General features: G+C 35.8%; 1 protein-coding gene across 2 annotated transcripts in view; it reads left to right on the top strand.

Moving 5' to 3' along the window:
* Nucleotides 1-5,169: 5,169 nt before the first annotated feature.
* The window catches only part of csmd3b (CUB and Sushi multiple domains 3b), a 463,847-nt gene continuing 452,127 nt past the window's right edge, over nucleotides 5,170-16,889 (top strand). For both annotated transcript variants that reach the window (XM_087786440.1, XM_087786441.1), the window contains exon 1: nucleotides 5,170-5,628. In XM_087786440.1, coding sequence (XP_087642566.1) covers nucleotides 5,382-5,628 — 247 coding nt within the window. In that variant the 5' untranslated portion in view covers nucleotides 5,170-5,381. The remainder of the gene's footprint in view (nucleotides 5,629-16,889) is intronic.

Genomic DNA, 16,889 nt, shown 5'->3' on the forward strand with positions numbered 1-16,889 from the left:
GTTGAAAATGTATTCATTAGAGTTGAAAATGTATCGATTACAGTTGAAAATGTATTGATAACAGTTGGACATTTCTCGTGACAGTTAATAATAGAATGATTACTGTTGAAAACTGCAGCAAAAAAAAAGGTTTAATTGTAGTTGAATAATACGATTGTATGTTAACGATATAACAAAACATAGCCTCGGCTATGATTGTAGAAAAACTCACACATTTACTGTTAAAGAGATTGAAATTGAAATAAACAAAAATACGTTCAAACAACTCTTGGATCGTAGCGCAACAACTGACAGAAATTAAGCGTCTCTGAATGTGAATCATTTGATGATTGAATGTCTTTTAAGCTCACGCTCACTCCAATGCGATGGCGAGAGTTTTGCACTCGTCCGACCATATGTTTGGCTATCATTCATCTTGGTGTGTGTGTTTTTCTTGCAACCATCTGTGTGGCGTAAATGTGTGTTTGATGAGAGAAATAGCAGCAATTTTGGCCTTAGATGTTCAGCAGTCGCGGGATTCTGAAGCTTATACGAGTGACTCTGAAGAGCCAGGAAAAAATATGATTGATTGATTGATGGAGGAAGCTTGAAGCGAATATGATTGTTTCATATTGGTTTAGCCAACAGTTTTGAAGAGTAATACAATATTTCAGTGTCCAAATGCTGTAGAACTAGCCTGAGTAAAAGTGAAAAATGGAATAATTATAGTTGGAAATTGTTTTATTACAGTTGAAAATTGTTTGATTATAGTTAAAAATTGTTAAATTATAGATGAAAATTGTTTAATTATAGATGAAAAATGTTTGATTATAGTTAAAAATTGTTAAATTATAGATGAAAATTGTTTAATTATAGATGAAAAATGTTTGATTATAGTTAAAAATTGTTAAATTATAGATGAAAATTGTTTGATTATAGTTGAAAATTGTTTGATTATAGATGAAAAATGTTTGATTATAGTTAAAAATTGTTAAATTATAGATGAAAATTGTTTGATTATAGTTGAAAATTGTTTGATTATAGTTGAAAATTGCTTTATAATAATTGAAAATAGTTTGATTAAAGTAAAAAATGGTTTGATTATAGTTTAAAATTGTTTGATTATAGTTGAAAATTGTTTAATTATAGTTGAAAATAGTTTGATTATAGTTGAAAATTGTTTGATTATAGTTGAGAATTGTTTGATTATAGTTGAAAATTGTTTAATTATAGTTGAAAATAGTTTGATTATAGTTGAAAATTGTTTGATTATAGTTGAAAATTGTTTGATTATAGTTGAAAATTGTTTGATTATAGTTGAAAATTGTTTAATTATAGTTGAAAATTGTTTGATTATAGTTGAGAATTGTTTGATTATAGTTGAAAATTGTTTAATTATAGTTGAAAATTGTTTGATTATAGTTGAAAATTGTTTGATTATAGTTGAAAATTGTTTGATTACAGTTGAAAATTGTTTGATTATAGTTGAAAATTGTTTGATTATAGTTGAAAATTGTTTAATTATAGTTGAAAATTGTTTGATTACAGTTGAAAATTGTTTGATTATAGTTGAAAATTGTTTAATTATAGTTGAAAATTGTTTGATTATAGTGGAAAATTGTTTGATTACAGTTGAAAATTGTTTGATTATAGTTGAAAATTGTTTGATTATAGTTGAAAATTGTTTGATTATAGTTGAAAATTGTTTGATTATAGTTGAAAATTGTTTGATTATAGTTAAAAACTGTTGGATTATAGTTGAAAATTGTTTAATTATAGTTGAAAATAGTTTCATTATAGTTGAAAACTGTTTGATTATAGTTGAAAATTGTCTGATTATAGTTGAAAATTGTTTGATTATAGTTGAAAATTGTTTGATTATAGTTGAAAATAGTTTGATTATAGTTGAAAACTGTTTGATTATAGTTGAAAATTGTCTGATTATAGTTGAAAATTGTTTGATTATAGTTGAAAATTGTTTAATTATAGTTGAAAATAGTTTGATTATAGTTGAAAATTGTTTGATTATAGTTGAAAATTGTTTGATTATAGTTGAAAATTGTTTTATTATAGTTGAAAATTGTTTATTTTTACAGGACGTTCCACCAAGACATGCACAGTGAATCATCTGACAAATATAATTCCAAAACGGTATCAATAAACTGACAGTTAACTCAACTAATTCAACTCAAATTAGATAAAAAAAACACACCTGTGTGGATCCACTTGGACTCAACCAAGCTGCAGGGAAATACTCGCGTTCCTCCGACAACATTTCAACATCCTCACTGTTATTCTTTACCTCGTCACACACTTTGAATCACATAAACATTTCTTATTCGCTTAAAATACATCCCAAGATATACAAATAATAGACATCTCTCACTTCCAGTTAATCTATATCCTCTCCCCCCCAGAGATGGTAACCTCCGATGACCTCAATGATGATGTCATCAAGGTTATAAAAGCAGGAAGTAATCCACCTTTAACCCGTTTGTCCCTGGACCGCATGGTGAGTATTAATAAAAGTGATGAATAACTTTACCTGGAAAAGGTAGAATTACTTGTATTTGATTCATCTTTTGTTTTGTGTTTCACGTGATCAGTACTTAAACATGGACGGAGAAATTAACTATCAATGAAACGTGAATGTGAAAATGGTGGAAACATATTTATGAAGTCATCTTTGTTCATATATTTTAAATAGCGACTGCGTTAAACATCTCAATTACTGTTGTTTGCAAGTATATGTGTATATTTTAGTACTTCTTAAATCAATTATCAGTTGATTTACAACGTAAAACAATCTTTTAAATGTTTGTCAAGTACAATGGGCAATAAATAATATTGTATTTAACAAAACATTTTTGAGGAACTTTTTAAATGGCTGATTTTTGCATTTATAGATATAGAGATTTAAGAAATAAATTGCATCAAAATAATCTGAAAAAATGTATTAAGGTTTCAATCGCAACGCCATTGGAATTTTCTAAGCTTAATCGTATTTACAAACCAACAATAGTCAATTACATATCCTGGCTATTACAAAGACACTGTTTATTTAAGCTGTATACAACAAGGAGTCGATGACATCACAAAATTGTTTGATTGTAGTGGAAAATTGATTAATTATAGTTGGAAAATGTTTGAATATAGTCAAATATTGTATAATTACAGTTCGAAATTGTTAAATTACCGTTATTTGATAATAGCTATACATTGTTTGATTATAGTTGGAAATTGTTTGATTACAGTTGAAAATTGTTTAATTATAGTTGAACATTTTTTGATTATAGTTGAATATTCTTTGATTATAGTTTGTTTAAATTGTTTGATTATAGTTGAATATTCTTTGATTATAGTGGAAATTGTTTGATTATAGTTGGAAATTGTTTGATTATAGTTGGAAATTGTTTGATTATAGTTGGAAATTGTTTGATTACAGTTGAAATTGTTTGATTATAGTTGGAAATTGTTTGATTATAGTTGGAAATTGTTTGATTATAGTTGAAATTGTTTGATTATAGTTGAAATTGTTTGATTATAGTTGGAAATTGTTTGATTATAGTTGAAAATTGTTTGATTATAGTTGAAAATTGTTTGATTATAGTTAGAAATTGTTTGATTATAGTTAAAATAGTTTGATTATAGTTGGAAATTGTTTGATTATAGTTGAAATTGTTTGATTATAGTCGGAAATTGTTTGATTATAGTTAAATATTCTTTGATTATAGTGGAAATTGTTTGATTATAGTTGAAATTGTTTGATTATAGTTGGAAATTGTTTGATTATAGTGGAAATTGTTGGATTACAGTTGAAAATTGTTGGATTACAGTTGAAATTTAAACTTTTCAGGAGCCAAGGTCCCACTACGACTAGGTATCGAACTCCAGTTGTTCTGTGGCAGAAATGTAGTATTGAGAAACTTGAGTTTTGATACTCAAGGGTGATCAAAACCTATATAATTTTTGGGAGCTTTTTCTGAAGAAAAAATGAACAGTGACAGAGCTGGTGAACATTTGTTCTTTTGCGTTGGAATTCCTTTCTTTTTTTTTTCGGTAGGAAAACAACTTGGAGTGGAAGTTAAACAATAATAATGCGAGTGAGATGTTATTTTCTAATTGTTAGAATTTATCTTATGAATTAGTATGGGGGGGGGGGGGGGGAGTAATGTTCAGGAAGCAATGTCGAAGTCAAGTTATCAATATTATCAAAAAAAACCAAGGTGTCCCACATAGTTGACATGATTTGTTTATTTAATTGATATTATTTATATAAATAATATAAGTGCAATTTTCAGGTGAAGTTAACCTTACATTTAGCAAGTGTTCTTAATATTTCCCTGAAAAAGAAAAAAGCTTTAAAATGACGCATTTTTTTTATCATCTTCCAAACTTGAATCAGCTTTTTTCTCCCCCCCCCCTCCTCTGACTTGACTTTCTCTCCCTTTCAAGAGACGACGAGCGAGCGGCGACTATTGGGCAATAGTCAACTCCAGTCGGTCCATGTGGGCTGACGCTCGGATCCCTTTCTCTGCGCATCATCCTGCCCTGACTCTTATCACACCAACCCTTGAAGATCCCATTTTTTTATTCCCATCATCAATCCTACTTCTTTTTTTTTTTAATCCAGTGAAAGTTTTCTGACCAGTCATCTTTTTATCCCCCCCCCCCTGGACGTGTGTGTGTGAGGAGGGGGTGCGAAATAAAAAACCCACCCATAACGAGGTGGTTTCTTCTTCTTCTTCTTCTTCTTGTGTTGGTGGTGATTTCCGGCTGCGACTAGAAGCGGGATCTTACGAGCCACACTTGAAGGCAGCATTTGGAGGAGAGAGACGCACGAATCCGCGTCGGCAGGACTTGAGCCACTGACACCCGGTGGATGCTTCGCGTCTCCGCTCGCCTTCTTTTTTTCTTCTTCTCCTGGACACCCGGACCTGCTTCTCAACTTGACCACGGATTTCTAAAAGGTTTTGAGAAAGAATAAGGAGTGACTTGCCCCGTTTTTTTTTTTGTATTCCAATCCAAACCTAAGGAACCTACGACGCGTCTTTTTTTTTTTTTTTTACCCAAAAAAAAAATGGGAAGACAGAACTGGATACTTTTAATTCTGGATTTGTTTATTATTTAAGGGGGTGATACAGAGACCGACATTGGATTAAAAAAAAAAAAAGAGACAACCTGTATCTGTCCCGTCTGGCTCTGCGCTTTTCTTTTTTTTTCTCCATCATCTCTCCATCCTCTCAATGACTTGAGACGTGGATATGAAGGGTTTATTTAGTGGGTGTTAAAAAAAAAGAAAAGAAAAAGGGAGGCGAGGAAAAGGAAGAAAAAAATCGTCTCTCTTTTCCCGACTCTCTCTCTCTCCCAACCGTCTCCATCTCTTCTGGATGTGAAGCAGCATGCGGCCCGGTGAGAGCTCAGAGGGCTCACGCTCGGCTGGCGCAAGACGCACGCATGCGACCCCAGCATCAGCATCCTCCTCCTCCTCCTCCTCCTCCTCATCCTCCTCATCCTCCGATCGCCGCACCGCGTCTCCGTCGAGGAACCGAGGGTCGACGACGACGATCCTCGGTGCTCGAGGAAGGATGGTGGCGACGCTGATGTGGACCCTCGTCCTGCTGTGCACGCTGTCCTCCCGCGCGCAAGGTAAGCAAGGGGGGATGCGACACATGATGCTGAGACAAGTTTTTAAAAAAAAACCGTCTCTTTTTTTTCAAGGGGTACTGCAGTGCCTCCTCAAACTGTATTGCAGTGAAAAGTAAAAATATATATATATATAGGATCTGCAACAGCCTCTTTCCTTCTTCTAGTCCCCTCCTTTCCCTCTCTTCTTTGCCCCCCCATTCCTTTTCGCCTCAATACTGCCATTGAGCTGGGAGCCAATAAATATTCTTGCGGTCGCTCTTGGGCTGTGGCGGTGAACGTGAGCTGCGTGTACCGAATGGTGTCCTCGTGTAGGTGTGTGTGTGTGTGTGTGTGTGTGTGTGTGTGTGGACGTGAGTTGCTTAAAAGTGCTGAGCCTTACACAGCTATTTTTTTTTTCTTCTCCTACTAGTGTGTGTGGCTTAGTCTTCCAGGTCACTGTGAAGGTTTTTTGGAAACCACCATGACTTCTGACTTGGGGGTGTTGCGTTCACGGGGGGGATACTCGTATCGAGGTGTCAAGTGTTGTGTAGTCAAGATCACCTGATGCAATCCATGGAGACAAACGCTCGATGGGAAAGTTCATTTTTTTCCGAACTGTTTTTGAATCATCCAAATGAACTTGATGCGTTGAGATTAAGTCTTTTATTGCCATTATTCGGCATAAAACGCACGATTATCTCGGCACGAAACGCAATTTTCAAGCGAATTATGAAGTGGTATCGTTGATTACCCGCTTATGAATGTCGATCGGGATTGTATGATTCACTAAAAAATAAGGTAATAACACTTTATTCCTCATTTAGAACTGCATCCAATTATAATTCAAAACACCTATGATTGAGGGATTGTGTTGGCAAGACCCTGGTAACCACCAGCCCACTAGTGACGTTTTTTTTGCTAGCATAAACGATAGCAGTGTCGTCTAAAAATCGCAACACTTTTAGAAACACTTTTGTAGTCAAGATCTACTGATGCAATCCATGGAGACAAACGCTCGATGGGAAAGTTCATTTTTTTTCCGAACTGTTTTTTCGAATCATCCAAATGAACTTGAAGAAGCTCTTCTCCGAGTCTCTCACAGCTCCTACCACCGATGCATTGAGATTAAGTCTTTACTGCCATTATTCGGCATCAAACGCACGATTATCTCGGCACGAAACGCAATTTTCAAGCGAATTATGAAGTGATATCGTTGATTACCCGCTTATGAACGTCGATCGGGATTGTATGATTCACTAAAAAATAAGGTAATTACACTTTATTCCTCATTAAAAACTGCATCCAATTGCAATTAAAAACACCTGTGATTGAGGGATTGTGTTGGCAAGACCCTGGTAACCACCAGCCCACTAGTGACGTTTTTTTTGCTAGCATAAACGATAGCAGTGTCGTCTAAAAATCGCAACACTTTTAGAAACACTTTTGTAGTCAAGATCTACTGATGCAATCCATGGAGACAAACGCTCGATGGGAAAGTTCATTTTTTTCCGAATTGTTTTTTCGAATCATCCAAATGAACTTGAAGAAGCTCTTCTCAGAGTCTCTCACAGCTCCTACCATCGATGCATCGAGATTAAGTCTTTACTGCCATTATTCGGCATCAAACGCACGATTATCTCGGCACGAAACGCAATTTTCAAGCGAATTATGAAGTGATATCGTTGATTACCCGCTTATGAATGTCGATCAGGATTGTATGATTCAGTAGAAAAAAAGGTAATTACACTTTTTCCTCGTTAAAAACTGCGTCCAATTACGATTAAAAACCTAAGATTGAGGGATTGTGTTGTTGGCAACACCCTGGTAACCACTAGCCCACTGGTGACGTTTGTTTGCTAGCATAAACGATAGCAGTGTCGTCTAAAAATGAAAAAGACTATTAAACACTTTTGATCAATTTCTTGGAATTGATTGTACACTGTGTACTATAAAGAGAAAGTTTCACTTTGAAACAGTCTTATTGAAATTTTAAACAACTGGTCTGTATTAACTTTGTTTATTTTTTTTGTTTAGTTTTAGTTAATCATTTAAGTATTGTTGGTTATTTAATTTTGTTGGTTATCTATTTATTTTCTTGAATGTCTTATTTAATGTCAACCATGTTCAAGTTTTGCATCGTGGGTCAGAGAGGACCACAATTTCATTTATATATAAATATATTTGACAATAAAAAGAACTTGAACAATCACACACTAAGAAAAGAAAACCCTCATCCCAACCAAGAGCCAAAATAAATAAAAATACATGTAAAATATCCACCAGCAATAAAGTTATTAAGGTGTCATTCGTCAAAGTCGCTACTTTGTCTATAAATGTTTTTTTTCCATTTAGTTTTTGTGTTATTTAATTCCAGTTGCAGCAGAAATAAAACTTAATCCATCCACCTTTTTGAAGGTGGTTGGTTCGATCCATTTCCAACGTATTAAGATAAGAAAAAGGCATTTTGCTCTACAACACCCCCTAATTCAATCTTCTATGTTTTATTTAAATATTTTCAGCAGCATTTTTCTTAGAGGTAGACAAAAACACATCTCCTTGGCAGGTGTAATTAGTAGCTTTAACCTCTTAACTATACAGTGAGTCATGATACATGTTGGCAGTATAAATGGTTGACTCATTTCTCGTTTCTTTTTTTTTTTCACCCCCCCACACACAAATCAACACAAACCAAAAAACGAAATTGGTCTTGAAAAGCTTTAAAAAATGAAGGTTCCAAGTACGTCTCCGAGCTCGCAAGGGACCCCTAAATTACCGACCATCTGCAGACCCAGACTGGCACCATATAGTTAAGCTTTCAGATGTTTTTTGGGAAACTGGAGTCGGAGAGTCAGTGGACTGAAAATGGTTGATTAGGGTATCAGGGAAAGTGTATGGTAACTTAAGAGGGTTATGGACGTGGTATATGGGGACATGGAGATGACAAATGAAGGTAGAGGAGGCTAAAGGTGTAAAAGATATTGGTTGCATTAACGTCCAAAAAATTGTTCTGTATTCTGGTGGTTCAAACTATAGTTCTTTAGATGTAAGGCATCAATGTGTCGCCCAATGTCGCTTTAACCATTTGTCTTTATCTTGATTGTCGTTTTCTAAACTGATTGTCCATGTGTTGCCCTTTTGACTGTATTTATGTGGCCCTCGAGGTCAATATGTAGAACATTTTTCTGAAAAGCAATGAATTTATTTGTATTTATTAGTGTATTAACGTCAAATATAACTTTCTTTAGTTATTTAGGTCTATTTTTCTTTGTCCTTTTTGTGAATATTTCTTGTTCCTTTAAATAATATGTGCATATTCAGATCATGTTTAGAAAGAAAGTCAATTTTAAACAATTTTTCAAATTAGTGTTTTTCGCAGATTCAGGCTTATTTCCTGTTTTTCCTATAATTTACATCTTCATTCCCAGTTCTTGGCACCTTAAAATGTTACAATATATAATTCGGTTCAAGAGAAAATGCTCTAAAACATACCGTGTGCGATCGTGAAGAGCAAACACAGGTGATGTGTTTGGAAACCGATCGAGCGTTAATCCTGGGCATCGCCGAACAGGTGCTACATCAGATAAAGTGATGCTATAGAAGCGAATACACATCGCAATAATGAGGGAACAGTCGGGAATCGTTTATATTAGGGGTGAAAGAAAATATCAATATGACGATATATTGCAATACTTTTATTCCTGATACAGTATCGATATTTAAAAATATTTTTTTTACATTTCAAAGTTATGTTATGGTTTATACTTCAATACTTTGAGTATAAAAGACAATCATTGAATCTTTAATTTTACATTTAAAACTCAAATATTCACAGCGTTTATTTATTTGTGCTGCCATTAAATCTCCGGCCACTAGTTGGCAACATGAGTCATTTCCTCTGTGTTAAAGTAACAACAAAACAAATACACCAGAGTCCAGCAGCTTTTAAAGTTGATGTTTGGACTCATTTTGGCTTAAAAACAAAGTTTAAAGTTAAAAAAAAATGAAACACTGACAGTTGCTCCAGGTTGTTTGAGACTGTTTGAGATTGTTAATAAAAGTTTACATTTTCTGTTCATATTTTGAGAAGCGCTTTTCTACAAGTACTTTCACATTTGATTAGAGACAGTTTTTGCTCATTTCTTTGCAATAAAAGCCAGAAAATTGTTCCTACAGTATTGCAACATATCGTATCGTCACACATGTATCGCCATATTCTTGTCAACACACAGCCCTATTTTACATCTTCTATTTCACGGTCGCTGTTGGAATTAAAAGAGGTTGCCAGTAAAAAGCGTTTTATATCAACAGGCACGTGAGTCCGTGGGCATTTAATACATTAAAGAAAAGAGTGTAATGGGATTAAATGTATGGAGGCTTGGAAAGGGCCGTGGTAACCATTTGTCAGTGTCACTGTAAAGTCCGTGTGATCTTCCCGTGTGGAGGCGGATCATGTGTAGGCTGACGGTGCAGAAACACTATGGATCTGCTCTGATTAAACCCTATTGGCACTTGTGTGTCTAGACGCCACCTCAAGGTTCTGAACCGTGAGACGGACGTGGGTGGTTCTTCTCGGGGTTCCGGTTGAGTGACACATTATGACACCATAACTATTTGTTTTTCTACGCCTCTTTTATGTGTTATCTCAAGGTCAAGATGACCCAAAGTCTCGGAAACAAAAGTGTTTGTGGTATTCCTTGTTATCTCGGGGTCAAAGTGACCTGAAGGCTAAAAACAAATGTGTTTGTGTTATCCCTTGTTATCTTGGGGTCAAAGTGATCAGAAGGATCAAAAACAAACATCTTTGTGTTATCTCAGCGTCAAAGTGACCTGAAGGCTCAAACAAATGTGTGTGTGGTATTCCTCGTTATCTCGGGGTCAATGTGACCTGAAGGCTAAAAACAAATGTGTTTGTGTTATCCCTTGTGTTATCTTGGGGTCAAAGTGATCAGAAGGATCAAAAACAAACATCTTTGTGTTATCCCTTGTGTTATCTCAGCGTCAAAGTGACCTGAAGGCTCAAACAAATGTGTGTGTGGTATTCCTCGTTATCTCAGGGTCAAAGTGACCTGAAGGCTCAAACAAATGTGTGTGTGGTATTCCTCGTTATCTCGGCGTCAATGTGACCTGAAGGCTCAAACAAATGTGTTTGTGGTATCCCTTCTGACCTCCCTGGCTTCCAAAAATAAATATGCAGTGGTGTAATTCATTCACCTTGACCCAGAGACAACACAAGGGGTACCACAAACATATTTGTTTTCAGCCCTTCGGGTCACCTTGACCCAGAGTCAACACAAGGGTTAAAACGGTTTTATTTAGGATATCTTCCTTCTTTTTACTTGCTTGACGACCCCTAACAGTCACAGAATAACATGATGTGTTCTCTGAGGAGATTTATTTCAAAAGACAATGAAACCTTCCTATTAGAATTCTGATAAATGTCTCATTAAATGTCATTTTGTGGACCTGAAGAGAGGATTTACTTGTTTTTGTTCTGTGCTGGAGTCAGATTAATATTCCACCTGCACTCTCATTCCACCAATCTTTTTATTTTTTTATGGAAAAACTCAAACGAACGAACCATTCTGGACCAAAACCCGTCTCTCAGATCGTCTCATAATCTCCCAATATATTCCAGCAGAAGTTTGCCTCAATAGTAAAAGTAGCTGATCTTTAAACAAGCGAGATGAGAAAATGTTTGTTCCTCATCCCATCCTCTGCTTCTTCTCTCCTCCACTCGGCTTAACACAGCCTCTCCTCCCTTCTTCGCCTCAGCTGTCCCCCCCTCGCCCTCCCCTCCTGGCTCCTCTGTTTTCCCCTCCTCTGCTCAGCACTTCTTCTCTGCTCTCATCTTCTTTCAGCTCGCCTGCTCCCTCCTTTCGTCTGTCAGATTTGTCCTGTGGCTCCAGAGGCTTAATTTACTCCACAAACATACTAAGTCGCACATGTGCACACTCGGAAATAAAGTGAGGAGAACCCCTTAAACACACACATTCTTCACTGTCCTTTCCTGCCGTCGGATGGGATTCTGTGGCTGAATTCGAAACCTGTTTACTGCACTCTCTTCGACACACTTATTTTTTTTTTTGCCGGTGTGAGTATCTTCTTCCGCACCATAGTTTTAAGTGCTGGGAGCGATGCATTCGCCCGATACGGTTAAATATTCAGTGGGAAAAAAATGCCTTGAAATGAGTAGATGGGGGTCAAAGATAGTTTATTTCGTTCATTGTTTTAATGACTTAGGGGTTTTTTTTCCACTTATTTTTTCAGTCCTTTACTCTGATACATGCAAGACATTTTTAACTCGCTAAAGACAGGACAGACTTCTTTAAAAAAAAGTCTTGTTTTGAATACGGAATTGATAAACTGACATAGAACATTCACAACCTTATAACATATGTTATACTGTACATGTTATACATTTTTCACTTTAAACTATATGCTCTTTTTTATATTTACGGCAAACCACCAAGTGCATTCGTACAACTTTATCGACAAACATAAATACAACAGTTTAGAAGAGAACATATCTCTCACAGGCTTATTTTATTTGGTATTTTGTATTGTTTTAACTCTAAATACAACTTTCTCAAATGCTTTATGACTATGTCAAGAATCTCCGATATGATACGTATCACGAAACATGGGAACTAATACGATATATTGGGATACTGAAGGAACACCGATATATTTTTAATAACGCACAAGACTATAATTGACGGACGGTTACGACTACATCAGCTTCAAAAGATGCTGGAGTCTACTGCATCCTCTTGTCCTCAGTTATCGCCGGGATAATTGACCTTGGAATAACCTGACTTTGCTACCATTATTGAAACTGTAAGGAACATTTTCTTGTGCCAAGAACCTCAGTCAGATTCTCTTGCACTGCAGCCATGATTTGGAGGCAAACAACATATTTTATTTTCTCATATTTAGGTGTATGCTGTATATTTAATGTACCTTTCATAATGGATACTATCCCATCTTTAGCTGAATCATGTTGCAATGATCAAAAAAACAAGTGGTTGCTACATCTTTTATTTACCGTTTTCTTCGTTAGATTAGAAAAGGTTTTTGAAATCAATAGTTTTCTTGGAACTTGCTTATCTAATACGTTTTCTTGCGAAAGGGTCCTTCAAACCGATAAAGAAAAACAGAATAATTCAGATTCCTTTTCCATTTTTCAGCCTGGATGTGGATTATGAGTTGTCACTGATTTGTATTTTCTTGCTCGGAGGAACAAAAATAATTAAAGAATCGCTAATCGTCTCTTGTCGTTTTTTGTTATTCAGTGAACTTGGAGGCAGGAAAATAATAGAATGCAAGAGTGGCAGACACTCGGTCGAAACCCTTTTAAGAGCCGGAGACAAACACACTGAAGGACTCCTGCCACTATCGCAGCAGAATATTAGCCCGACATGGACTCTGTAACCAATATTTAATCCAGTGGCTTATGGTCGGATTTTGGAGGGACGTGTCTGTTGCACAGGCAGCCTTCTGATCATGCCGGCGACTTAATTAGTATGGAATATGAAAATGGACCACGGGGAAAGCTGAGGCGAAAAGAGAGAGAGAGACTCGAAACTTGGATTTAGTTAAAAGCAATCTGCTGATCCTGTTGCACCAAAAATTCCACTTGTGAAATGTCATTTTTCTTCATTAAGAAAACAAAGTTAGGGTTCCACTGATGACATCCAATAGTCAAGAAACAGAACATTATCCAGATTTAATAGAATTTTCATTCATAAAGAAACGTTCCCAGCAGTAGCATAGCTTATGAAAGACACAGAACCGTCTCCGCAAATTGCTCCTCATCACAAGGACTTCCTCCTCAAGTCTCGAGTAGGCAAATGATTGTTTGGTACAAAGACATGGAACCTTCAGCCCTAGCTGGTGACTAAAGTTCTTGTCACAGGGTTGAAGAAGAGCTCCAGGAAAATGCCAGATCTCTTAACGTCACGTCGTACATCTTAGCTAACGATTCTTTTGTTGATTTAAGTCGCACACGGGAGAATGAAGCGTTAAATAGCTTCAGAAGGTCGACCGTTTTCTACTTGTTCCACGAAGCCGTTCTCATAAATGATGCCATCGTCCATCAAATTGTGCTGACGTGACCATTGGACGGATAATATTGGGTATTTTAAAACCTAATTCAAGGATATGATTGATATATTTTATCTGGAATCTTTACCTAACTGACTAATTCAAACCACCCATTCATTAAATAAAATGCACATGTATAAGGGGAGAAAATATACTACATTTCTGTAGTAGATTATTCACCTTACTATAGTTGTGATTAGGAAATTATTTGCTTTAAATACGGTATGATCTAATTGAAATGGGACACATTTTAACGTTTACATAATATCAATTTCATGATGTCTTTCACCTCCATACTTTTTAACCAAAGGAGCTAAAATGATGGTATTAATATATACATATTTTAGTATTAAATTCTATAGTGTTCAGATTAGAGAGTGCAGTTAAACCTCGCAGGCATTTTAATATCTCTGACATCTCCAATCTCTGACATGCCGATTTCTTTCTTTATAAAGCCATGGTGAAGCTGTCAAAGTGTTATTTAATCCCATTATTTGATTTCACACGTTTGTGTGATTAGTTGTTTTTTTCCTCACCACATCGGAACATATAGTCATGATAGTTTTCAATACAAACTGTCCCATTAGTGGGTTGGTGGCTGTGGAATATTATCCGTATACGTGTTAATGGCATGTCCCCAGGACACACGTGTTTAATGAACCCATGACATCTATTAGATTAATGGCATTATCCGTATTCATTGGAGAAAAAACCAACTATACTAAGCAGGATAAAGGTTTCAATTGAACAAGATCTTTGCATTGTCAATGGTCGTGTTTTCCAGTTGGTGTCTGGTGTACATTCGTCTTATCTCTTGATGGGGTTTTCATAATATGGAAGCTTCCAGTTTAACAGTTTAATTCCTTCACGCATGCGATAACAAAATAACTTCCACTCTATTTTTTAAGGGTTACTTACTTATTCCTCGCAGTTCAACCAGTGTTTTGATTACATTTTGTTTAAAATGTTTGACATTTTTGACATGTTTGTTAACACTGCCTGAAGGATGGAAGCCAGCCATTTGATTCAGTAACTTTTGTAAATGAAAACCTCGAAACCTGTTTTTTAATTTACTAAACCAGGCGACACCAAATATCTAAACAATATAAATCAATTATTTTTAGAATTTTGAAAGCTGCTTTACAAATAACATTGACTTACTTACTTAGTTACAGTAAAAAATACATATTTTAAAACTCTAAAAGGCCAGAGAATTTATGAAAAAGCACAAATAAAAAAGTCTTAAGAACGTAAAAGTAAGAACCAGAATTTTTTTTAATTGATCCTGAAAGAAACTGGCAGCCAGTGAAGAGATTTAAGGATCGGGGAAATGTGAGTTCTTCTACTAGAGCGGCTCAGAATTCTCGCTGCAGAGTTTTGTATGAACTGCAGGCGAGACAGATCCTTCTTGTTAAGACACCAAAATGAACTGTTACAATAGTATAAACGAGAAGACACAAACACATGGATTATAAACTCCAGATCATGTTGTGACATCATTTTCCCAAGTTTAGAGATTTTCCTTAGTTGAAGGAGACAGTTTTTGGTCAGGTTTTTTTTGCAGTGTTGTACTAGAGACATGTCTTAGAACAGTCAGAAATGGTGACTTTTAGCTTCACCTTTAAAGCTTCCAAACAAAAAACCCTCACAGACTTGCACGTATGTTATGACTTATTACCATCATTAGAGATGCTGATCTTCCCCTTCGCTGTCACACACAGGCAAGCACACCCATGTCGAGGATGATCAGAAGCAGACGTGACGTGAACACACGAAACAAAAGACACTGGGAAAAACACTCACACATACATACAAATGAATCAGCATTAAAATGTTGGCCACGTCAAGAAGCACGCGTTCCCCTCGAGGGACGTGACCACAGACTCGCAAACACAGGCGTGAGCGCACACTCTCGTCTACACACATTATTAATAAGAGTGTCAGATGAGGAATTAAGAAAGACAGGCAGCTTCGTATCCAGCTGGTGCTTCCATCCTTTTGGCGCTTTGTGTTTGTTGACTTTGTGCGTCCTGAAATATTCATGTAACGCATAAAGATAAAACGTAGTTTGCATCAAGATCGGCGGCTTTTTTTTTTGCCTCGTCTTAACCGCGGCGTGGAATTGTGAGTCGTGTCCATAGGATGGAAGACGGAGGGAAGCGAATACTGGTCAGAGGTTCAATTACTGGTGACATCCAGAGTCTGTCCCTGTCAAGCCGTCCTTGAGAGGAATACTGATGTCCTTAATGACATGCACTCCGGGACAAACACTGACACACACATCTCCTGGAAGGACCTGCACAACAACATGGCTTCAGGAATGACTAAGATTGCAGTTATATAAACAGGCTTGAAGCCTTTTTTTCTATTAGTGATCAAAAATGAAAAATCAGTCGTTGACGATAATTTGAACCAAAGTACAATTTCAGGTCGTTTTTCGTTTTATTATTGGCCGTCGACCCGTTTATCGACCGTGTTCTGAATCTGACAGATGGCGGTGAAGAGTATAATTAAGATTACTGTTAGAAACCCTGATGCAGTGGACTGTTGCAATAGTTTTCTTATATTATTATTCTAAGGTAAGGTAAGGTAAAACTTTATTGATAAGTTGTTTTTTTCCAGTAGCCAGCAATTTTTCATAAACAATAAAAAATAATACATAAAAAATAAAATAAGAAAAGAACATAAGAAGAAGAACAAGATGACACAATCTAAGTATAAAGATAAAGACAAAGAACATAGGTCAAAGAAAAACAACAAAGACACAGGATACAAAGACTAACATGGAACAGAACATCCAGATACTTTAACTCCACTCCTGCCCCCGAACTCAGAATTGTACAATTTAATAGCCCGAGGAATGAATGTGTCCCTGAGTCTATTTGTTTTGCACCTGGGTAGGAGCATTCGTGCACTCATTCTGCTATTCTATTCTCATTATTACTTTTTATACTTTTATAAAATGTTCTACACGAGCTGAGCGCAATTTCTTCAATATTATTATTTTATTATTGTCATTAATACATTTTTTTTATTTAACTTGTTTTGCTGTTGGAGTGGACTGTTATAATACTCTTTCAGTTTTATTTTATCATTAATAATATTATAATATTCATTTTAATGGACTTTGTTATATTTGTCTACACTTTTGACTGCAGTTTTCTTACATAGGATTTATT

The sequence above is a fragment of the Callionymus lyra genome, chromosome 3 (assembly GCF_982586985.1).
Source record: "Callionymus lyra chromosome 3, fCalLyr1.hap1.1, whole genome shotgun sequence".
NCBI classification, from domain to species: domain Eukaryota; kingdom Metazoa; phylum Chordata; class Actinopteri; order Syngnathiformes; family Callionymidae; genus Callionymus; species Callionymus lyra.